The 24,193-nt window shown below is 34.4% G+C and overlaps 1 protein-coding gene across 2 annotated transcripts; it reads left to right on the plus strand.

The window, feature by feature from the left end:
• The first annotated feature begins 66 nt into the window (after positions 1-66).
• Positions 67-23,842, plus strand: LOC106711242 (anoctamin-8). 2 transcript variants are annotated; one of them, XM_045684155.1, is made up of 24 exons: positions 67-422; positions 1,088-1,216; positions 3,682-3,811; positions 4,168-4,273; positions 4,847-4,985; positions 7,390-7,506; positions 7,867-7,973; positions 8,056-8,159; positions 8,241-8,322; positions 9,013-9,165; positions 9,543-9,660; positions 11,232-11,287; positions 12,158-12,232; positions 14,620-14,752; positions 15,524-15,696; positions 16,293-16,490; positions 17,390-17,521; positions 18,040-18,171; positions 19,162-19,298; positions 20,933-21,026; positions 21,583-21,708; positions 22,023-22,212; positions 22,685-22,839; positions 23,677-23,842. In XM_045684155.1, exons 1-24 carry the CDS (start codon positions 305-307, stop codon positions 23,770-23,772), a joined length of 3,000 nt encoding a protein of 999 aa, XP_045540111.1. In that variant the 5' UTR covers positions 67-304; the 3' UTR covers positions 23,773-23,842. The 2 variants fall into 2 exon arrangements, with proteins under 2 accessions (XP_045540111.1, XP_045540112.1); XM_045684156.1 differs by having other exon boundaries at positions 22,038-22,212.
• Positions 23,843-24,193: the final 351 nt, after the last annotated feature.

The following is a 24,193-nucleotide window of genomic DNA, read 5'->3' on the forward strand; positions in this document are numbered from 1 at the left end:
CCGGTACCACTTCCATCCCTATTTGTAATGGCGGCCAAAAATCAATTTTGAAATGTGACAGCGGATGATTGTGATTGTTTGTCTCCAAAAGTTCCAATAAAATAAGTGAAAATATTTTTATGAATTGTTATTAAATTTAATAATGGTAAAAGTTTAAAAATAAATAATTAACCGAAAGTGTGTGTCTATTTTAATTGTGTCATTTGCGTTGGAACTATTGTGATCGATGATGTAAGATACAGTACTTCGTGTTGAGAAACGAGAGAACGTTTTCGCCGCGGTTCGTATTAAAATTGACGACACAATGGAAAACGAAGAAGGATCGGGAAACCATGAAAAAGAAGATCAGGAGAGTAGTTCCCATACTACTCCGCAAGAACACCGGTCGTTTGCTGAATTTGCGAAGGATAAATTAGATAGCGGTAAGTATTATTTGTTTCCTTGTGTTTTTTAACTGAAAGTTAAGGATTGTATTTAATTTCTAATACTAATTTATAACATTTATATATTTTTTTTGGTTTTAACTTATTTCATTATTATTTGTAAATACCTACTCTAAACTATTCGGCGTATACTGCCATGAGTAATGTGACCTTTAAACAATTTCGTACTTTTGCCATTCCCTCTTAATAGAAAATTATTTGGTAGAGTGGGAACTAGTCAAGTTTGAAAATTTATGCTATTTAAATGTTGAAATACAGAAAAAATTATAACATCATTTTATCAATCTAAAATCGTCATATTCTAAATGTTTTTAATGCATATATGGAAGATGTGTATGTTTGTAAACTGATTTGAAGAAATCTTGAGGGCTAAGATCTCTACATTTATTTCTGATTTTTTTTATACTATGGCAGTACAATAAAAGTAAAGCTTACACATGCGGTGTATTTTAAGAAGTAGATTTGTATTATTTAGCTATAATTATTTAGTTTATAATTTATTCAATTTTAAGATATTTCTCCCAAGTAGGGTTGGCGACAGGCAGGCGGCTGTAACAAATTAAGGTTTATAAAACCTTGTGTAATGCAAAAAAAATCTGTTGTTGAATAAAAGCCATTTTTAATTAGAGTATTGATTAACACAGCTGGCAGAGAGTTGCGACGTCGTCTACCAATGGCGGGTCAGCTGGGTGCACACCTGATGCATCCACGGCGCCTCCTACTGCACTCAACTCCTACACATCACACAGATGTTGTGCTCATATTCCCAAAAGGTAGGACAATACTCATATTATATCTGTCCCCATGATATTAAACTTTAAGTTTCCATTTCCACAATATCTATAAAAAATGTATTATCATTTTTGAATAGTTTTATTTCACTCGCTTTATCTAGTAATTTAAATTAAGCCCACTTGCTGTTCATAGATTAATCTGAACACATCTATGGGTCATATGTATAAAGGCCAAAGTAACAAATTGATGATTTTTACTTTTTTGTGTTAAAAACTACCTCTTAGTTTAATTAACAACATGTACTAAACAAGATACACTTTTACAGGTGTAAATGTTATTTTTTTCTGAATCAAAAGCACATATGCAGCCTATTTTCCTGTATGGTTAAAACTTTACGAGCTTCTCCTGTAAAGTTGTCAATTTGCACATTGACCCTTATTCATAGGAGCCATGGAAATATTGACTCATACATAATTAATTTTGGTGATAGTGCGATGTTAGTGAAAGAAACCATTTCTTGTTTAAATCATTTTTGAAAGAATTTATTTTTCAAAGAACCTTGCATTCTTATCTTACTTTAGGGATAATCCTTCTTATTCCTTTGAGATACAATAGTTTATCTTGGTTTGCTGCTCTGAACTAGCAAAATACAAACATCATTGTCTTAAATTAGCATTGAATTCAGTTGACCTCCAATTTGATATAGCAATCTTACAATGTTTTGATTTAGATTCCTGATTCTTTAAGCTAAATTCACTAAGCATCTGCTTATTTATCCATCCATCCATCTAAACCTTCGCATTTATAATATTAGTATGATGTCTATCTATCTCCACAAGATCAATTAATTTGTAACAAATTTATTGGTACTTCAATCTCCATGGAAATCTTTTCTTTAAAATATTTGCAATGAAATGTAAAATTAAGGGTTCACTAAACATTGAATTATATCTAATCTAAACCAGTCGGAGTAAGATATTAGGAAACAAATTCAATTCAATAAACAACTAGAATATGGTGCCTGACAGTACATGGTACATGATTTAACCTTGCTGAGTCAGTATCGAAATATCGCAACTCTTTACTATTATGAGGAAGTATGTTAAACAAAAAATATATAGTGCTAACTGTTTCACGTGACTTCGCCCGCGTGAACTTGTAAGTTAGAAACAAATTTTCATCCCATTTTTAGATGTTTATAGGATGAATTTGAAAAACGTACTTAGTTATTTTTTGCTGAAAAGTGTCTATGTCAATTTTCAAGTTATTCTGTTGAAGTAATAACAGACAAAAGTGATTTTAAAGCATTCGTCACTCTAAAGCCGCCAACGCTGAGTTTAACGTGGCGGTAAAAAAGCGCTCGTGCAAATAAGGACTTATAGTGTTTACTTTCACGTTTATAGACTTCGTATGAAGGCTGTGAAAAATAGTTCTAGATATTAACGTTCAAACAACGGTCAGTCGGTATATCTCGAATAACATATGTTTCAAAAATTATACGTACAAGTTAGGCATACCGCTTTTATGTATATGAGAAATATTTCATCTACCCTTATGTTTTCGGCTCTTTGTTACAGTCATTTGGCAATGGTCTATTGTTTGGAAAGGTTATTGAACCCTGACGTTTACAGAGAGGCTACTCCCGCATTTGGGAAACTTGCCAACAACTAATGCCAAAACTTAGCTATGACTTAGGTATGTTTCGTGATAGAAACACAACATGGATTTCATATTTTTTCTTTTCCGCATTTGCTTGTAATTTTAATGTTATTTTAGATTGTTATAGGTAGATAAAACTATATGGATAAAAAGAAAAGGAAATTGGACTTGAACTTGAAGATTTTAGCTTATTAGACGTTTCTTAAAGAATTGATTCAAGCCAATAAGAGAGACCTTCTCGTTGAAGCATACTTAAAAGTATTAAGTGCTTGTTCCACCAATTTTTTTTCCACGGCACATATTTGATGACGTCAGCCCTCCGCTTCTTAACGACTCAATGAATCTCTTTACTGTGTAATTGGAGTTATTTATAGCATTGCCAGTTATTTTATCTGTATCTGTATTGTACACATTGTTTTTATTAATTTTTCGACAAATAGGCATCTGTAGAGGTAATTTTATTCCAAAGTTTGCTGAATTGTCTTGTAGAATTTACTTATTTCCTTAGCTATATTATCGGAAGGTTACGCCTGTGTTGCACGACAATTTCTTCCATCACCATTTTACAACGTTAAGCCACTTATGTAGGTCTAGTCTCGGTTATACACTGACTGAAAAAATTATTAATTGCTAAAAACAGTCATTTTGAGGGATAGATCATTTTGGTATAGCCTTATACACTTTCCTGGGGGTGTCGTCCTAAGTTAGGGATTTAGTCAACCTCACAGAACCTATGCGTGTTAATTGACTTTACACACCGTTTATCCGCTAGTATAAATATCAAGAACTGAACTATGTGTACTAGGTTGACATGACCTGCTAGTGGTTCTTTATCGTGTATCAGGTCTTCCGGATAGTATGCTGCTCTGGTTGCTGCAGAAGCTGCGCGGCAGTCGGCCACGGCTCCAGGTGTGCGTGAGACAGCACGCCTCCGCTCAATGCTCCGCGTTTTACATCGCAGCTGATGATGATGTGTAAGTTAGCCTAGCTAGCTTACTGTTGAGTACAGTGTCTTTAGATGGCCCGAATTAGTTTAGATCTAGTACAAACAAGTTGCTAAAGGTACAATCAAAGACACTCGTGTTTACACAGAGACATTCGATATATGTACTGAGTGTACCGTGTATTGTGTCTTAGTCTATTTAATCGTACCTTAAGGACCTTCAATAAATGAAATGCCACAGCACCTTGGATAGGATAATAGATTAGTCCCATTATAAAATAGAGCTAATCTAATAAAAAAAAGTGTTTTGTTATTGAATCTCATATAAACCATTTTAATGTATTCTTAGACTTTTAGTGTCGATTAATTTACTATTGTCGGTAACAGATTGCTTCAAACTGCCGAAGAGGTACATCTCCCTAAGTTATTGAAGCCGGAATTTGGTGGTGGATATAAAGAGTTTACCGTTCGTGATATGCATTGCTTTCAAAATGTAAGTATATTGTGTACGGTCCCTTTATAAAATTTCGTGATGTCGCCCGCGATTCCGTACGTATAGAATTAAAAAAAAACTTAATTAGTAGACAATGTGTTCTTCCAGATTATCATTATATCTATGCCAAATCTCAGCGAGATCCGTTGAGCTGTTCTGGAGATCCTCGTATCTTCTAACAAACATACAAACTTTCGCGTATTCAAGAAGTAAGATTTTTATTTTAGGAATTTTTTTAATCTCTGCCAACTCGTCTAGGTTTCGGAAGGAAGCCTTCTAATTTATTTTTTACTCCTCTCAACTTTTTTCAAAAATTCAGAAACATAAAACTGGTATAACGATAATAGTAGTAAATAACAATAGCTGGCTCCTTTGTTTTGCGAGTTTCTCGTTAAATGTTTCCATTGTTATATGTTTTCAAATTAACTATGAATAAATATTCAACTAGCAAGAACATACAGTATGTTTGAGTGATCAAAGATGTACTGATATAAACATATTTATATATAACTAGCTGTCGCTTACGTAATAAGAGCGTTTAATTTAAAAATAAATATATTTTTTTCATTAAAGGGTACATCAGCATCAGAGCTATTGAATTCTCAAGAGCGAGGTGCGTTAGTTAAACACGTGCTGGAGTCAGCAAGAGCGGAGCCCGGAGATGAGCACGCGTTGGAACCCGCGCTCACACTGAGACCTGGACAGAGTATTGGTGAGTTAAGTGAACGAATGAGTGAGTGAATGTACGAATGAATGTTTGTTTCTACAGACTTTGGTTAATTAAGCTTAGCTGTTAGGATAAAACGAGCTTTGCTTTTGCTTTAAACATATAAAAGCTATAAAATCTTCCTGAATCGCCCCACTATATGTTTAATTATAAATGCGAAAGTTTGGATGCATGGATGGATGGATGTTTGTTAGAAGAAGGAACGGCTCAACGAATCTTTATGAAATTTGGTATAGATATAGTCTGGAACAACACGTAGGCTACTTATTAAGTTTTTCTATAATTGCGCGCGGACGGAGTCGCGGGCGACCACTAGTCCCAGTGTATAATAATAATTATTATATCCTTACTTGTACTTTATTTGTGAATCGATCAGCCCTAATTGAAGTGAATGATTGAACGATTGAATGGCTTTTCATTGGGGCGTACGATAAAATATTGTTGGTTTTACCATTAACGTGTCAGAAACACAATCTATCTTGTTGAACCAAATACGCTATGAATAAAATTGTGTGCTGACTAAAATTTTCTGTATTGATTTTCTTGATGTCTTGAAACGTTCCAAGAAGATTATATTCTTCTTTTTTTTAATTTTTTGTTCAAAGTTTAAATTTTTGCATTTTGGGTTATAATAAATAAATAAATATTTTTTTTTATTAATAAATATATGAATTTTGTTTGTAATGTAATTACTTGATCGATTTCAATAATTATTTTATTTAATAATTGTCTTTGAATAACAAAATCTGTTTTTAAACTTATATATATAAAAGAAAGTCGTGTTAGTTACACTATTTATAACTCAAGAACAGATGAATCGATTTGACTGAAAATTGGTTGGCAGGTAGCTTAGAACCAGGAAATGGACATAGGATAATTTACCCCGTTTTCTATTTTTTATTCCGCGCGGACGGAGTCGCGGGTAAAAGCTAGTATTTTTATATAAGGTTTAAAAAATATAATAGTTTCGTTAGTTTTATAGAAAAAACTCACCAATAATTGATTGTACACTTATCAGTTATCTTTCATTCTTTTTTCATAACTTTTATTCTTTTGTAAAAGAGTTTACCTTTCGGAGTTGAAAGATAAAATATAATGACAGTACGTAAGACTTTCCAAAGAAATTGTTAGTATAGTGTAACGATGTTGGTTCACATAAAATTCTTCCTACGCAATAGAAATAACCTTTCTGACGCGATAACTTTTATTAGGTTCGGGATCAATATGTACTTTTGTACCGACTTTGTTTTAAAGGAAAATTCTTACCTACCTTTTTATTTACTTACGAATTTCTGACTTGTTTTTTAAAATTGTGTTATATTCAATCAATGACATTGAATAGTTTTGATTTAAAATTATAGTCTAAAAGAATCAATATCATCAGCTCGCTGACGTCCTCATTGAAGGGCACGGAGTCTACCCTAAGTTAGGGGTGACTAGGCCATTGTCAACCACGCTGGCTAAGTGCGGGTTGACTTGAAACATATCTTTGAATTTCTTCTCAGATAGGTGCATACGATGTTTTCTTTCACCGTAAGAACCTCAGATAAATGTGCATATGTAAATCGAAAATACATTGGTACACGTCCGGATTCGAACTTAGGACCTGCAGATTACAAGTCAAGTGCTTAACCCCTAAACTAAAGACGCTCTAATTAAATTATGTAGGGAGAAATATAAGCAAGCAGATTAATCTATCTTCATCTATCTATATATATAAAAGAAAGTCGTGTTAGTTACACTATTTATAACTCAAGAACGGCTGAATCGATTTGACTGAAAATTGGTGGGCAGGTATCTTAGAACCAGGAAACGGACATAGGATATTTTTTACCCCGTTTTCTATTTTTTTTTTATTCCGCGCGGACGGAGTCGCGGGAAAAAGCTAGTTTTAAATATAGAACAGTGCCTAATACAAATGTCCATTAAAACCTTTGTGATACACGCGTTTACATTTAACAGTTTAAAAATTTGTTTGCATTTAGCTGTTACCCTGCGACTTCGGTCGCGTTATAACAAGCATGCAGTGCAGTGATAACAAACATAATAGCCAAACTTTCGCATTTATCTGCATATAAAATTAAAATTGTAGTGTCCGATGTAATATCGAAAAAAAACAACATATTTATGTACACGATTTATTTGCGTAGGTGATAATGAAAAAGCAATTTGAAAATTTTTTGTCTGTCTGTGTGTATGTCGGTCCGCAAGGCCCCGTTTGTTCCTAGTAATCTCCGAAACGACTGGACTGATTTTGACGGGACTTTGACTGGAACGTAGCTGATATACGCAGGCATATTATACGCTACTTTTTTTTTTCACTGGCAAAGTCGAGAATGGCCGCTAGTAATCAATGGAGTTAGTGAGGTAGTAAATATTTTATTTCCAGTCCCTGCGTGTGTGAGTAGAGGAGTTATAGCGAGTATGTTCCCTTTACACGACAGAGCGGCTCTCGAAAGTCTGAGAAAGAAATGGGTTAAAACTCTTTTCACGCCGCAGCCGCTGGGTAAGCCATTGACATACTGCGCTATTTTACCTGTTTACATATTTATTTCCTTATTTATACCTTAAAATAAAACTTTACAGACCGTGAGAACGTAACTTTAATCTAAAGATTGCTAAACTTGGATTGTTTGTAAGATACTTTTTTTTATTCTAAAGTACTACAAAATAGGTTTTTTTTTAGTTGTTTTGTTGGCAAAATTAATCAATAGCTCACTGAAACTCCAAAAACAGCTATTGTTGAGTGTTATTCAATATTAAAACTAATTTAAAATACTTTTTTTTCTCTATCTAACTTTTGTCCACTTAAATGAATGACACTACAGTTGAAATGTTTTTAAGTGTTTTATTTTTTATTTTTCAGATGAAATATGTGAATATTTCGGTGTGAAAATAGCAATGTATTTCGCATGGCTCGGTCATTACACACAATCTCTAACTGTGCCCGCAATCGTTGGTTTTATATTTTGGGTAAATAATATTTTTTTTTCATATTATTTTTTGTGATCCTTCGAGTCGGATAATTTTTAATAAGGTGTATATTTTTTTCCAGATTTGGTTGGGAACCGCAAATGATCATTGGAAGGACATTGCTCATGTGTTATTTTCCCTTTTCAATGTTCTATGGGCTTGTGTTTATTTGGAAACTTGGAAAAGGTTTGTTACAACTGTTATTTGGTTATAACTATTTTTCTTCTTTTATTGTTAGAAAGTTTATACTTTTTGTTTGTATTTCAGATATTCTAATGTATTAGCTTATAGATGGGGAACATTGGATCAGAGAGATGAATTATTGGTGGAACCGAGACCTTTGTTTCAGGTGTGTTTTTTTATATTAATAATTTTATTTACTTATTATCTAGTGTGATGTCGGAGGTCTAATTTCTGTCTTCTTCTGATGGGAAAGGGAGATGGATTTAGTGTAGATGGGACGCATAGGAAGGGGAAAGAATTTCTTTCTGTGCCTCCCTCTCCTCTGTTAATTTATGGTAGACAAAAATTATCTGCAAATGCGAATGTCTATGGGTAGTAGTAATTATATTATTATAATACTTTTATTCATATTCTATTGAATAATGGTAATATATATGTTTGTCCAAATAAAAAAAACTTTAATATATCGATGGCTTCTATAAATAAGGGCCAATGTGCAAATTGACAACTTTACAGAAGAGGCTCTCAAAGTTTCAACCATATAGAAAAATAGGCCGCATAGACACTTTTACTTCAGCAAAAAATCATGTTTGTAAATGTGCATTTGTGTTTAGTGCAACTTAACTAGACTAAGACGTAACTTTTAACATAAAGTAAAAATTATCAATTTGTTACTTTGACCCTTATATATATGACCCATAAATGTGTTATTACTGATGTTCATGAATAGATAAGCTAACAGTTAATATCTCTGACGACTGTTTATATCGTGTCGGTGTATGAGGTGAGTGAGGTGAATGATGTGAGTGAAGTGAATGAAGTGAGTGAGGTGAATGAGATGGTAACGTTGTCGCAGGGTGAGATGGGTGTGAGCGCAGTGACAGGTAGGCCGGAGCCGCAGTACGCGGCGTGGCGACGACGCGTGTGGCGACACTGTGTCTCGCTGCCGGTCATGTTGGCCTGTCTCTGCTTCGGCGCTGCGGCGACATTCGCCTCACTCAGAGCACAGGTCACTAACTATATACATATCACAAATACATAAGACAAACTTATTAGTTACTAAGTTACTTACGAAATACAATGTCCTGATGTTTTGTGAAGAATTTCTGATGTTATTGTAAGAAATTGGTTCCATACATTTTCCATAAAGTGATGAGGTTTTCTTTTTTAATTGTCAAGCAATACATATTATATACTATCTGTCGTCCGACTTTGTCCGCGCGGAATTAAAAAGTAACTTAATAAGTAACCTATGTGTTCTTACAGACTATGATCTATATCTGTGGCAAATTTTATCAAGATCCATTGACCTGTTCCGCAGATACATTCAAACAAACATTCATCTAAGCATTCGCATTTATAATATTAGAATGATTGTGTTTATAGGATTGGTGGGAGAAGACATTAGTATACTTCAGTTGGATCCCGCGCGCGTTACTCGCTATCATCATCGCCGTGGAGGAGGAGGTGTACGCCAGGATCGCGAGGTGGCTCAATGATAAAGGTATATTTGTATTCAAACTTACCATTTTTAGATATTTCTAACTCTAAGATTAATAGTTTCCAGTTTCAATGCTAGGATATAAATTCTGTATAAATAGTTTTAAGAATTCACGCTAGATGTCACTCTTAACCTTGTAAATTCTATTAGTGTTTGATATCCTCTAGACCAGGGGTGGCCAACTGGTCGACTGCGACTATTATTTATATTAAAACACTAGTTGTCGCCCGCGACTCCGTCTGCGCGGAATTAAAAAAAATATAATCAGTATGTGTTCTTCCCGACTGTGATCTACATCTATGCCTAATTTCATCGAGATCCTTTGAACAGTTTTGGAGATACCTTCAAACAGACATTCATACATCCATCCATCCAAACATTCGCAGCTATAATATTAGAAAGATAACTTAGCGGAAGTTTGAAGTAACAACCCGAAATGAGACTCCTGAAGGAGCTTTTGAGCTTAGTTACTCATAAACGAGGTTTAGGCTAAGCGCTATCTACGCCCTGCCACCTCAAACCCGGTAAAACTGTAGTTACAAATTCAGAAAAAAAATAGCGCAAGTTACTCAGAGGCAATGTACACACTAATAAATAGGTATTGTTAGGAAGAAAACAGACACTGTTTTGGTGTATCGGCGCAACACTAGACCTACGAAAATATCAACGCGCACATACATCCCCTCACTACAACTATCTGACACTTGGTTTGGTTATAAAAGAGCCCCATTCACTTTAAACTATCTTAAATAATATAATCTAAGAAGTCAGTTTTATGATTTACCATCTAATATAATAAAAAATTTTGATTTAAAAAAATAGTAATGATTTTGTCCTTAATTATTCTGTTTCGTTTGAAAATTTTATGAAGTTTTATACTTGTTAGATGGCACAGTATTTCATCGGTAAATAATATTACAATCTTACTAGCTGTCGCCCGCGACTCCGTCCGCAGTTAAAGAATGGGGGGGGAGGGGTTGTGAAAAATAGATGTTGGCCGATTCTCAGACCTACTGAATATGCTCACAAAATTTCATGAGAATCGGTCAAGCCGTTTCGGAGGAGTACGGGAACGAAAACTGTGACACGAGAATTTTATATATTAGATCAAGTTGGCCACCCTTATTATAGACACTTATAATGCAACTTACTTATATTACCAGGTATCTTATTTAAAATTTATCCTCTCGGCATAAAATAGAAATTAAAAAAAATGTAATATATTCTTACAGTTTACTTTATTTCCATTTATGAATGTAGTTATTTTTTAACCACAATGTTACATTAAATCATAAGTAATTTGTGAGTTATTTAACCAAAATCCTAATAATAGTTATTGCATGGTTTGATACTATCCTAAACTTTTATTAAAAATCAAATACATTTCCAACACAAATTTTCTAAAAATCTAGATCTAGACATAGATGTAGTACAAACTGTAGCTATATGTATTATAGAATGCTATATTTCTCTTTAATGCTTACCCAATGGAAACGGACAAAAAAAACAACATCCATTACAACGGTCTACAACATGGATAAAACTGCGATTTTTTTTAATCACTTAATATACAGAAAATTATCGACTCGAAACAAAATATGAAAATCATCTGATTGTCAAAATTGCATTGGTTTGTATTTCTAAAGCTGTACAAAATAACAGCGCTTCGCTTTACATTGAAATTAATAAATAACATTCATTGATTTAATGCAAAAAAAATCACAGCATTATTAGCACTTGCATGTTTATTGCATGTGATTGAAATAATCTGATCATACAAAATGGTTGGTAACCTCCCATAAAACACTATCTAAGCAACCATTTTCATTTTGTAGTAACATGTTTTTACAATTATTTAAGATTATATATACATTAGGGATATAACATTTGAAGCACTCAGTTGTCGACATTTTTATGTCACATCACTACGTGGTCACATAAGATCAATGGGTGCGAGTGAGAGCGCTACATTGTTCTACTCTTTATTCGGGGGTCTCTAGTGTTGTCTGTTATTCTGAACATATCGATTAGTTGCATATTAGTTCATTGAAACATACAATCATTTAGTACACATCACATTAAAACAGTTACACAGAATTTTTTTACGCAATATTGAATATTCAACAATGTAGTTTTGTTTTTATCACTTATTTATACAAATGGCGGTATTTGTATTATTTCTATTAAGTTTGATAAAATATATGTAATCTTGAATATAATAAAGGGAAATAGAAGACATTTTTGATAGAACCGATAACATTGTCTAACTAATGACTTATTAGCTTATACTTTAAAAATAAACTATAATAATTAACAGCTTCAATAAGGATTATTTTAAACAATATTAAATTGAGAATAACCTACATAGATTGTTACATTCAAACTGACACTGTCATTTAGCACATATCGCCATTGATATAAATAGAGTGGCTTCACTATAATGCTTTTGATGTAATCCTTAGGTTTTGTTTCGAAATTATATTTAATATTTGCTTTTCAGTTTCAATTCGTAAACTCGTTTATGAGTTTGTTCTACATTGCGTTTTATCTTCAGGATATGGATAAATTGAAAGAGGTTAGTGAGCAATGGATTTTACATTAAAAATGTTTATAATAAGTATTTATAACTACTAGTCGGTGACTCAGGGGTTAAGCACTTGCAATCTGCAGGTCCTTGGTTCGAATCCCGACATGTACCAATGTGTTTATTGATCTTTGATTTACATATGTACATCTATCCTACGTTCTTACGGTGAGTAACCTGAACATATCTGAGAAGAAATTCAATGATGTACGAGGGGAGGTCCAAAAGTTCGCGGAATGAAAGGGTTGTCAATGAAATATAACAATAAATTTATTTTTCCTTTTCAATATAATCACCCTTAAGTCTAATACATTTATTCGATCTATGAATTAATTTTTCTAAACCATCGAAAAAATATTTTTTGTCTTTGGCCTCAAAATGGGCCGAAATTGCCTCCTTCACTTCATTATCGTCGGAAAATTTCCTTCCCCTTAGCTCTTTTTTTAAATTTGGAAATAAATAAAAATCGCTAGGAGCCAGGTCTGGACTGTAGGGTGGGTGAACAAGTGGTTCGAACCCATGTGTGTGCAGAGCAGCCATGGCAACTCGGCTCTTGTGAACCGGCGCGTTGTCTTGCAAAAGCAACACACCCTTGGCCAATTTTCCTCGACGTTTTTCTTTAATTGACTCCTTTAACTTTTCTAATATGAGTGCGTAGTATTCTCCGGTTATAGTGGTACCTTTTTCTTTATAATCAATGAGTAATATTCCCTTACAATCCCAAAAAACAGTGGCCATCAACTTTCCCGCCGATTCTGACACCTTGAATTTTTTGGGAGGTGGTGTACCCTTTTTGTGCCATTGCATGGACTCCTGTTTGGACTCAGGTTCAAAGTGATGAACCCATGTTTCATCTCCAGTAACAATCCGCTCCAAAATCTGCACGGGCTCGTCTCCACACAACTCCAAAAAGTGCTTAGACGCGTCGACGCGCTGCTGTTTTTGAAGCGGCGTGAGCATTCTCGGCACCCATCTTGCACTGACTTTTGTCATGCCCAGGTGGTCGTGCAGGATACGCAAAATAGTTGTATCTGATACTCCAACAAATGCAGATAATTGTTTCTTCTTCAAACGTGTGTCTTCGAGTACAAGTTTTTCGACTTTTTCGACGATGTCTGATGTGGTGGCGTCAGCTGGCCGCCCAGAGCGAGAGTCGTCTTCAATTGAATCTCGACCATGTTTAAAAAGACCATGCCACTTATAAACCATTGTTTTACCAGGGCACTGATCTCCATAAACGGCTTCCATTTCATTTAAAATGGTTTGAACGTTTTTTCCTTGCTTGGTAAGGAATTTTATCACAGCGCGATGTTCAATTTTCTCCATAGTTGCAGTTTGCTTCCGGATTGACTTGTTCAGCAGGCGAGTACTCGTAAACGAATGGCACTATAGGGTTGAAATGTTATATATATACTAATTATGAGTGCCCAATTAGTATGACACTAAGCGAGCTACCCTATCCCCACTCCATCCCCTCCATTCCGCGAACTTTTGGACCTCCCCTCGTATGTGAAGTCAACCCGCACTTGGCCAGTGTGGTTGACTATGACCTAGTCACTTCTAACTTAGGGTAGACTTTAAACCCTTCAGTGGGGACGTATAGTTAGCTGATAAATAAACTATTAGTAGTATATTTAAGATAAACTGTGGGTACAACTTTTTTTAAAATTTGTAATATGTATATGTCGGCGGGTTACCACACTTCAAAACAAATCAGAACGAAAACATGTGTCCGGAATAACATCAAAATCAAATCAGATTTGTTTATTGTAATTAGTTAATAAATTCCGTAAAAAACTTAAAGTAATGTATTAATATTGCTTAAAATTTAATACAGACTATTTTTGATGTATTTTGTTGGTAAGAGAGTGCATTTCTGAAGTAAAAACATGTGGTCATTGTTTATATCACGTGTTTACATTTAAAAATTGATTTACACATGTTAATAGCTTTTAAAATAATTTAGAACGTTTGATTATCAAATTGTAATGATTTTTAACTTAAAACTATTTTTATTTTACAACGGCGGATGTTTTGTTCAAATGAATGACTCGCCTAGTGTTTCTATAAAAGGCCGAGCGCACGCCGGACTCAGGCATTCTCACTTGAGCCGTCGTAGCGATCGGACCTCCTCAAAAACGCGAAAATAAATCGAAGAAAGTGTTTTCTTGTGTTTAATTTTCATCATCGAAGATGAGCTTCAATCCTGAATATGGAAGTTGTGACGCCAGCAATGCTGGTGTCACGCTTTTTAAAAATAACCACGGGGGGCCTTCTCCGTCATATATTTTTAAAAAGTATTTTTATTTATCTTGCATGTATGTTAGTATGTAATTATATATTCTTAGTTGTATGTAAATTGTTGTATTTATTTTTAGCAATTAGCAGTGTTATTAATAACGAGACAAATAATCGGAAATCTGAAGGAATCAGCTCTCCCATATCTTATTGAGAATTTAAGATTGGCAAAGATATGTGTCGATGTGTTTGGTGCTATAAGTCCTAGCAAAAGTAAGTATTAATCTTATTGAATCTTTGAACAGATGTTGCTGGCGTCTACTACTGTTATCCCTTCTTTTAACAATGTAATATATTTTAAAACACAACTTTATAAGAGAGCAATTTTAAACATTTAACCGTTGATAAATTCTAATTTCATATTGAACTGAGATTTTTTTTGTTTTTTTTTTTCAGTAAGCACATTACTTAATGCAACAATTTATCAACGCTTAAATGTTTGAAATTGCTCTTATTTAAAGTTGTGCTAAAAAAATATCACGTACTTGTAAAGAGGCGATATAATTCATGTTAATATCGTTTATTAGCTATTAAAATGAATTCAATGTAATGTGTCTCATAATTTAGTTATTAGAGATGTGTAAAGATGTGTTTTAGAGATAGCGATAGTTATTTTGAGTGACTTACCATGGATTTCTGAGATCTCCGTTTAGAACTTATTGTTATCTTTCTTTTGTGAAAGACATGGATGACGTTATGTTTTATATAGCGTACTAGCTGTCGCCCGCGACTCCGTCCGCGCGCAGTTAAAAAATGGGGGGGGGGAGGTATGAAAAATAGATGTTGGCCGATTCTCAGACCTACTGAATATGCTCACAAAATTTCATGAGAATCGGTCAAGCCGTTTCGGAGGAGTACGGTGACGAAAACTGTGACACGAGAATTTTATATATTAGATTTTGGTCTCAGAAATAGAGGGTTAAAGTTAATTTACATCTTAGTGAATTATCGACATATGTTTTTACGTGTATTTGTTTATTGCAGTACCTTCATCGATAGAAATCACAGAGTTATTTGAGAAGCGGACTAGTTCCAGTGGAGATCCGCCAGAAGCGTTAGTGAATGGTGCTGATAAAGATGTGGAGAGACGAGACTCGGAGTCTGCGGTGGGACAGAAAGTTATTCATCAGGCGGAGCTGGAGTCGCAGTTGTTTAAGGTGATATATTAATTTAAAAAAATATAAACAACTAATTGTACCCTTATGACACTCAGGATGACATTTTTATAGTCAAAATCGATTCAATATTTTAAGCTATAGGTGTCACAATGTATTTAACATACATACAAAAGTGAAAGTTTGAAAGAAATTTACTCTTTTAATTCAGCCTGATAAAAACCGAACTCATGTATCAATAAAGCGAATTGAAACTGAGTTTAGTATAAATTAATCATGAATTTAGTTTGACTACGATAATCGGTCGGTATTTTTACTTTTTCTCTTTGTATAGTCGTACCTGGATAAGCGAGAAACCTCTATAAGCGAGAGTCATTATCCGGTCCCGACGGTCGACCTCCATAAGCGAGAAACTCGGGTTAGAGAGAAACCTCTATAAGCGAGAAAAAAATATCACTTGGACTCTCGGTTGTCCATTTTTGACTGTAATTGTAATTAGACTCACTTCCTGTTGACAGATTAATATGAAATTTGGTAGTCATCTTTGTTTCTAATGACCAATACAAGGGTTTATGAAAAAAATATCTATTAGATGTTTTTTTTTAATCCAATTTATTGAATGAAGTAATTGTGTACAGTACGAGGGCACATTCTCTGAGTACTTGGAGATGTTGACTCAGCTGGGCCATGTAGTGCTGTTCTCTGCCGCGTTCCCACTGGCGGCGCTGTGTGCGCTGCTCAACAACGCGGCGGAAGTGCGCGCTGATGCCTTCAAATTGTGCCACGTCGCACAAAGACCTTTCGGGGAGAGGGTCACCAGTGTTGGCAGTTGGCAGGTATGGTGATACCACACTAGCATATTGCGATACTTTATAATTCACAAATTATGACAAATCTACATACAGTTTTACTTTAAGTGTAGTAGTGTTATAAATTAGCTTTTGTTTGCGATTTTGTCCGTGCGGAATAAAAAAAATATGTATATTGAATAGTACACTGTATTATTCGAGACTATATGTTATACATGTGCCATTGCAGATATATCATGTAAATATGTAACAAAACAAACGTATCTCACGAGAAACGTACACATTTCCAGGATGTTAGGTAGCCTATGTTCTTCCAGACTATATTTTACATCTATACGAAATTCCATCGAAATCTTTAAAACCTTTCTGGAGATACCTAGTAACTAACATCCATCTATATATTCGCATTATTATTAGTAACTAGCTTTTACCCGCGACTCCGTCCGCGCGGAATAAAAAATAGAAAACGGGTAAAAATTATCCTATGTTCGTTTCCTGGTTCTAAGCTACCTGCCCACCAATTTTCAGTCAAATCGATTCAGCCGTTCTTGAGTTATAAATGGTGTAACTAACACGACTTTCTTTTGGAACGAAGTTCCTTATCGCGCGTTGTGAAAGGGGGCTAGACGGAAAAAATTCTTACGAAAAGTTGTCACGACACTTTTTGCTATATCACCATGGCAACGACGTGACAATATATAATAAAAATTCATAGAAATAAAATGTGCTTCTTGTGAAGACTTAAGTTTTTTATGCATAGAATAAACATTGGTTCCTTCACTAATTAATTGAAAGGAACTTCGTTCCATCCGGGTGTCCCAACACACCTCTCAAGTTTTTTATATATATAAAGATAATTAAATGTAGATATTATTTTGATATTGTCATTCAGTGAAATGTGTAAATATAATTAGTAATGTTTTCAGCACGCGATGGAGGCGATGGTTGCGGTGGCGGTGTTGGTGAACTGCGCGCTCATCGGACTGTCGGGACCAGTACATCGTCTGCTGCCCGACGCCACGCCCGCGCAGACCATACTAGTCATTGTTGCATTAGAGGTAAGGTGCATTTTACTGTAGCAATTGTAGCAATATGTCAGTTGAAAGTCAATGTTGAAAATATAAAAAAATGATTTTTTTAAACAGTTTTACTTAAGTCATTCTGAACTTGGATTAGCGAGAAACCTCTATAAGCGAGAGTCATTGTCTAGTCTCGACGGAATACCTCCATAAGCGAGAAATGGGTTAGGGGGAAACCTCTATAAGGGAGAGTCATTGTCTGGTCCCGACGGAAGACCTCCATAAGCGAGAAATGGGTTAGGGGGAAACCTCTATAAGCGAGAGTTGTTATCTGGTCCCGACGGAAGACCTCCATAGGCGAGAAACTCTGGTTATACAGAAACTTTTGTAAGCGAGAAAGATATCGCAATTCCTTTGACTGTCATAGTAATTGCAATTATACTTTTCATTTACAGATTTATCTGAAATTTGTTACGCATAGTTATTATCTTAATACATTATTATAGTTAAAAAAACATTTTTTATTTAACTTTAATATATATGATTGTACTCTTCAGCATGTGGTGCTGGTGATAGTGTTCGCGCTGCGCATCGCCATCCCCGAGATCCCGGGCTGGCTCGCCACTGAGATGGCCAAGGTTGAGTTCCAGAGACGAGAGGCTATAAAGAACTCACACGCACCATTATTGGTCAGTATTACTATATTAACTAGCCATTAATAAAAAAAAACACTTTTTATTAAAGTCACATTATTAAAAAAAAAAACTTGAGAGGTCTCAAGGGACACCCGGATGGAACGAAGTTCCTTTCTATTAATTATTAGTGAAGGAACCAATGTTTATTCTATGAATAAAAAACTTAAGTCTTCACAAGAAGTTCGTTATATATTGTCACGTCGTTGCCATGGTTACTATAGTAAAAAGTGTCGTGACAACTTTTCGTAAGAATTTTTTCCGTCTAGCCCCCTTTCACAATGCGCGATAAGGAACTTCGTTTCAAAAACTAAGTATGTTTGAAAAATAGATTGAGTGAAAAAATTAGGATAGTTTATTGATATAAGATTTCTTATACATATACTACTAATAAGTTATAATACTAGCTTTTGACCGCGACTTCGTTCACGCGGAATTATACAAAAACTTAATAAGTATGCACTATTCCAGATAGTTATCTCTCTCTATGCCTACAATCCAGATCGGTTAAACTGTTTTGAAATTATCTAATTAGTGCTAACACCCGGATGGGATCCTAAAGAACCGCATTGCAAGTATTGTGGCAAAAAGGCTATATACCAGTGCGGCTTCCTTGTATGTTTTCATACTCAGAGTGAAAGCCGCACATTGTAACAATACTTGCAACATTATATTGTACAAAATTATAACATACACAAAATTAATTTTAATACTAAAGTATCTCTGACCACCCACGTCAGGGGATCACGGTAAAAAAAAATTATATTAGTAACTAGCTTTTACCCGCGACTCCGTCCACGCGGAATAAAAAAAATGCACACAAGATAAAAAAGTTCCTATGTCCGTGTCCTAGTTCTAAGCTACTTCCCCGTCAATTTTCAGCTAAATCAGTTCGACCGATCTTGAGTTATAAATAGTGTAACTAACACGACTTTCTTTTATATATATAGAAGATATAATATATATATATATATATATTTGTATCAGTCTGAGTGTACAAGTCAAGATGATGTAAGGGCGTCATCCCGCGCGACTCCGCGCACCATCACACCCACCACGCCAAAGCAGACGGACAAGAACAAGAAGGTCTTCATTGGGAAGATACCTGAAATACCACCATTCAGGTGAGTTTAACTAATTTATACTTTAAATGTATATGCGTAAGGTTCATTTTTGATTGTTTGCATTTGTTTTATTTTCGGATTTGCGGCTTCATAGATTAAAATGTTTGCTTTATGGATAATTTAATGTTGATGGTGCGCAGTAAAGATGGATTTCCACTGACGAAAATTTTGTATGAAGTGTTTTTTGCTAATTAAAAAAAAAACGGACAATAACAATATACAGACACACCTGGATAGACGAAAGTTCAAGGATTCGTGATATTTTTCTCGCTTGTAAAGGTCGTCCGTCGGGACCGAACAATGGCTCTCGCTTATAGAAGTTTCTCACTTATTCAGGTTCGACTGTATTTTAATACAAGTGTTATCAATGTTATTGTTATTGTTACAAGTGTTATTAATGTATATGTTATTATACAAGTGGTATAGAATTTCATAGTTATAGAATAGTTATGACGAATTTCTTGAAAATAAAGGCCGATAATATATCTTTTTTTTTGTTAAAGTCAGTATTAAGTTTTAAACTTTATTTTTAGTCATCTTAAACGTTTCTTACGTATTTATTATAAATTATAATATAGCGAAATATAGTTTTTTAATCTTACGTTATTATTATTTTTAGTCAAAACATTTTTAAATTTTAATTTGTTATCATTTTTAATTCGTCATTTTGCCTTCTGCGCTTTTGTGTATATCACATTTATAGTTGGAATATAATTTTTGCGAGTCTATTTTTTATCATTAAATGCATTTTATAAACCATTTAAATTTGTTTCATTCTTTTTTGTTTTCAGTTAATTTCACAAGTTAAATTATACATGGATTGGGTGTGTTATGGAGTTTTATCTTATATCTACATATATTTAAGTATTACATTTTTATCTAATAACAGTACTCTTTGCTTTTTAAAAAACTATTATTATTGTTTAAAAAAAAATTCAGCCTTAAATTGTAGTTTTTCGCGCTTTAAAATCTTTAAAATCTAATAATAATGTAATTTTTATTAAATAATTGTAATGAGGCAGTTTCTTGCAATTCCAATGTATACATTATTGTTAATAAATAAACTATATTCAATGAAATACTTTCTATTAAAAAAAAATCCCCATTAATTACGAAAAAAAAATATATTTTAGGTATATAAAAGAAAATGTTAAGGTAATTTTTTTTTCATATATTTAAAGCTTAAAACAGGTTTCACGTTTTAATTAAGTTTGAATTTAAAAACCCATAAGAAACTATTGGTTTTTTAATGCAAACTACTAACAAAATATGTTTGCTTTAGTCTGTGAAGCCTCTTTAAGTCTATTCTTATTCTTGTTCTCTCCAATATCACCTCATCCACATTTCTTTTTTTTTTAATTCTATATGTTACATCACGATGCACTTTCATTTAGCTTCGTGTTGCTATCGGCTTTGTGTGTATCGCCTTTGTTTCAACTTCACAGATGACATGTCAATTTGATATACGTCACTTTGACAGAAATGATTTTGGCGCGTCTTTTTTTCCCACATATTATAAATATTTTTAATCTGTGACGTTGAAATGCATCTGATGATTCTATGCGTATTTCTTTTTCTTTATATATTTTTTTCTTTTATTTGAAAATGTATGTATACGCAATGGAAATTTCCAGACCGAAAGCGGCTTCGATAACTGAACCAGCTGTGACTACGGGATCTTTGCAAATGCTACAAGATGTCAGTCCAACTAAACCTATCCGACGTAAGGTATGTATTTATTTGCATATTCCAGTGTTTTAAGACTTAATCTGATTTGTTATCGCTTGCAATAAAAAAACTAAAAAAAAATAAATTAACTTATATCAAACATAGTTTAATTTTTTTAATGATTATCAGAAAAGAAATAACTGTTTCTTGTGGTATACCAGCTTTTGTCTGAAACTTTATCCACGCGGGATTTAAAAAAAAAACTTAGCATGTAGTCTATGTGTTCTTCCTGACTATGTTCTACATTCTCTGACAAATTTCATCAAGATCCGTTAAACAGTTTTGGAGATACATAATAACAATCCATCCAAATTTTCGTATATATAATAATCACTAGCTATCGCCTGTGACTCCGTCTCGTGGACTTTAAAACATATTTATTGGCAGCCTATGTGTTCATCCAGGCTATATTCTACGTCTATTAAAACTTTCAGCGATATCACTTTAACAAACATCCATCCATCCAAACTTTCGCATTTATTAGCATGATTTGTTCAACACGTGTTAGAGTACAAGGGATGTAATTGTTAAAGTATTGATGTCAACATGACGTTAGGAAGGTGCGGGCGCTCCCCTGTCCCTGCTGGGGGTGCGAGGTCTGCGCGATGAGCCCCTACACCGCTCTGCGCACTGCATCCCCCACCCTGCACAACACAGACCACTCGTCAACCCCACTCTGCAGGTAATATGTACTACAAATTAACTGGACCAGTTTTTAACTTTACAGGGATTAACCCGAATAAAATATCGATTAATGTGATTTAATCGATTCGGACTTCAATCATATGTGAATCGAGTCCAGTTATGTTTTTTGGTCGATTTTTTTTTATCTAGGATTCGAAAAGTAAAAAAGTTCACTTCTACAACATTGCCACGGGCCAGCTGCCCCTCCCTAGTTTATAACGTTTTTTTTTCACAATTCTTTTTCCTTAATTAAAATTTGACTTAATATTTTTGTTTATATGGAAGTGATATGGAAAACATCGTCGTATATAGGTGTTCTTCTCTCAGGAGCTGTCTGGAGGCGTGAGCGCGGGCTCGGAGCCCGACCTGAACGCGGTGCCTGCGCCCTCCGCAGCGCCCTCCGCAGCGCCCTCCGCAGCGCCCTCCACCGCGCCCTCCGCCGCGCCCTCGCTAGATGTCAGCGCCACCTCCAGTGAGGACGACAGGCCCAAGGACAAGAGCAGTCAGTCTATATCATGTTGCACTTACACTCCTTTAATTCACACTTAGAGAGCTTTTTAGAAAGTTCTATATTTCATATAAATGTCGAGGTTTTTCTCAATAACCATTTTCACTAACTTAATCGGATTGCGTTAATTAGTTTCTAAAGGAAATTATTTGTAGCGATTTAGCAACATAAATCTGCTCTCAGGGTTTCTTTAAGTTACCACCATACGATTCAGAGTAAGGTAATGAGTTTTACAACACGTTTAAAGATGTTTTCTTTATCCATTTTCTTTCTCATGGATTTTATAATATTGTTCCTTTGAGTAAAATAGAAATGTATGTATACGTCTTTTCAAATATTTCAACGGCTCAAGGTCACCTGCTTGCTGCAATGTGCGTCTTGTACGATGTTCCGAGCCGACAAGATATTTGAAAAATAGTATAATTTTCTTGAAGTTATTCACTTTATTGTGTTTGTCGTTGCTGAGGTCGGTCCCGTGCGCGTGCGGCGCTGGTGAAGCGCGTGCGGTCTGTAGCTGTGTTCTCGCTGGGACTGAGACGTGCGCGAGAGGCACACGCCGCCACAGACCGCAGCGCGCACTCGCCCCGCACGCCCCGCACACCTCGCACACCCGACAAACCGGTACATACACTCACACATGTAGTCATCACTTTCATTGTCTTTAATTCCATCTAATGTCACCTTAATACAACTACTAGATCAACTCATGGTTCCCATGTGATCAATGAATCGGTTCGCAGCACAACTGAGTGAGTACTTTACAGTATTAGATGTAAAACACGAAGTCTCATTTTAAGGGTAACTCGCGTCTCGTCTCGTATAGTTATAGTACTGAGCCGTGAGCTGCAAATTTATTTGTTGAGCCACAACTGAATGGTTCAAGTGAAGTAAACTTTTGATCCGGTTCAGATTTGAGCTACATGTCTACTACTCGCCTATATGATTGTCAATTTGTAGTATAGGTGAAATAATGAAACGTGCAATCACTGTGACAGTTGGTTTATAACTAAAAGAAATCCAAGATAGAGAGGCAGAAAGAGAGAGAGAGAGTGTGCACGCACACATACACATCACAAATACAATTAAAGAATTACAATCGCTTCCCATTTATTATTGAATATCGTATATCAATCTGTCGTGCTAAATTATAGTTCTTAGCTCTTATAAAGTTTGGTGTATTATATTCCTAAGTGGGGAGTGAATTTAATTCTTTAACTATATAAAAATGTCGCCTTTAGTTTTTTGTCACTACGTTCATCTGTTCCATATTAGCTTGTATTTCAATATTTTTAATAGTATTATTAACGTTTCATTGTTAATCTCTTTCAGTGACATTACCATACTGAAAAACACTTTTTTTTAAACATGTTTAATCTCTATTTTTTTCTTAGCGACTAAAAAGTTTGACGATATTTTAATGCAAGTATTTGTAGAGTAAAAATCCATATTTTTCCACAGACTCTGCCTGCGCCGATGTTGGGTGGTGAGCTATCATTGATACCGATAGAGCAACTCATACAAGTTGAGGATGTCAAGCCACGACAGGTCATGTAAAACTTCATACATCTTCATACAGCTGGCGAAAATATCTAATTTAGTTTATAAATATAAATATATACACTAACAGCCGAAATTAATATTCAATCTCTAATCTATTTTTAATTTTCTGTTGAATTTTCATTTAACATTTTTAATTTATTTGGTTACAATTGAAGTTTCTCTATTTGTTTCTTTAATGATCAAATCGTTATTTTTTGTTGGAATTTAATAAAACTCCTCAGAAGTTTTGATGACGAAGTTTTAATGAACAGATTAACAGAGTGAAAAACAGAAAGAAAGTGACACAAAAAAAAGGCAAAGAGTAAACATAGAATAAAATCATAGAGTAAATAGATGAACAGACACAATTTATGTTTATTCTATCAATTTCGATGTTGAAAAAAAATTATTTTTTGTTTATCTTTTCTGTAACTTT

Source organism: Papilio machaon, chromosome 25 (assembly GCF_912999745.1).
Source record: "Papilio machaon chromosome 25, ilPapMach1.1, whole genome shotgun sequence".
NCBI lineage: Eukaryota > Metazoa > Arthropoda > Insecta > Lepidoptera > Papilionidae > Papilio > Papilio machaon.

Bases quoted from the DNA above. Each gene is read 5' to 3' on its own strand.
- LOC106711242 (XM_045684155.1), top strand. From the start codon at position 305: ATGGAAAACGAAGAAGGATCGGGAAACCATGAAAAAGAAGATCAGGAG. The intron at 1,217-3,681 runs GTAGGACAATAC...ATCGTGTATCAG, and splicing joins TGTGCTCATATTCCCAAAAG to GTCTTCCGGATAGTATGCTG. The intron at 19,299-20,932 runs GTGAGTTTAACT...GGAAATTTCCAG, and splicing joins CCTGAAATACCACCATTCAG to ACCGAAAGCGGCTTCGATAA.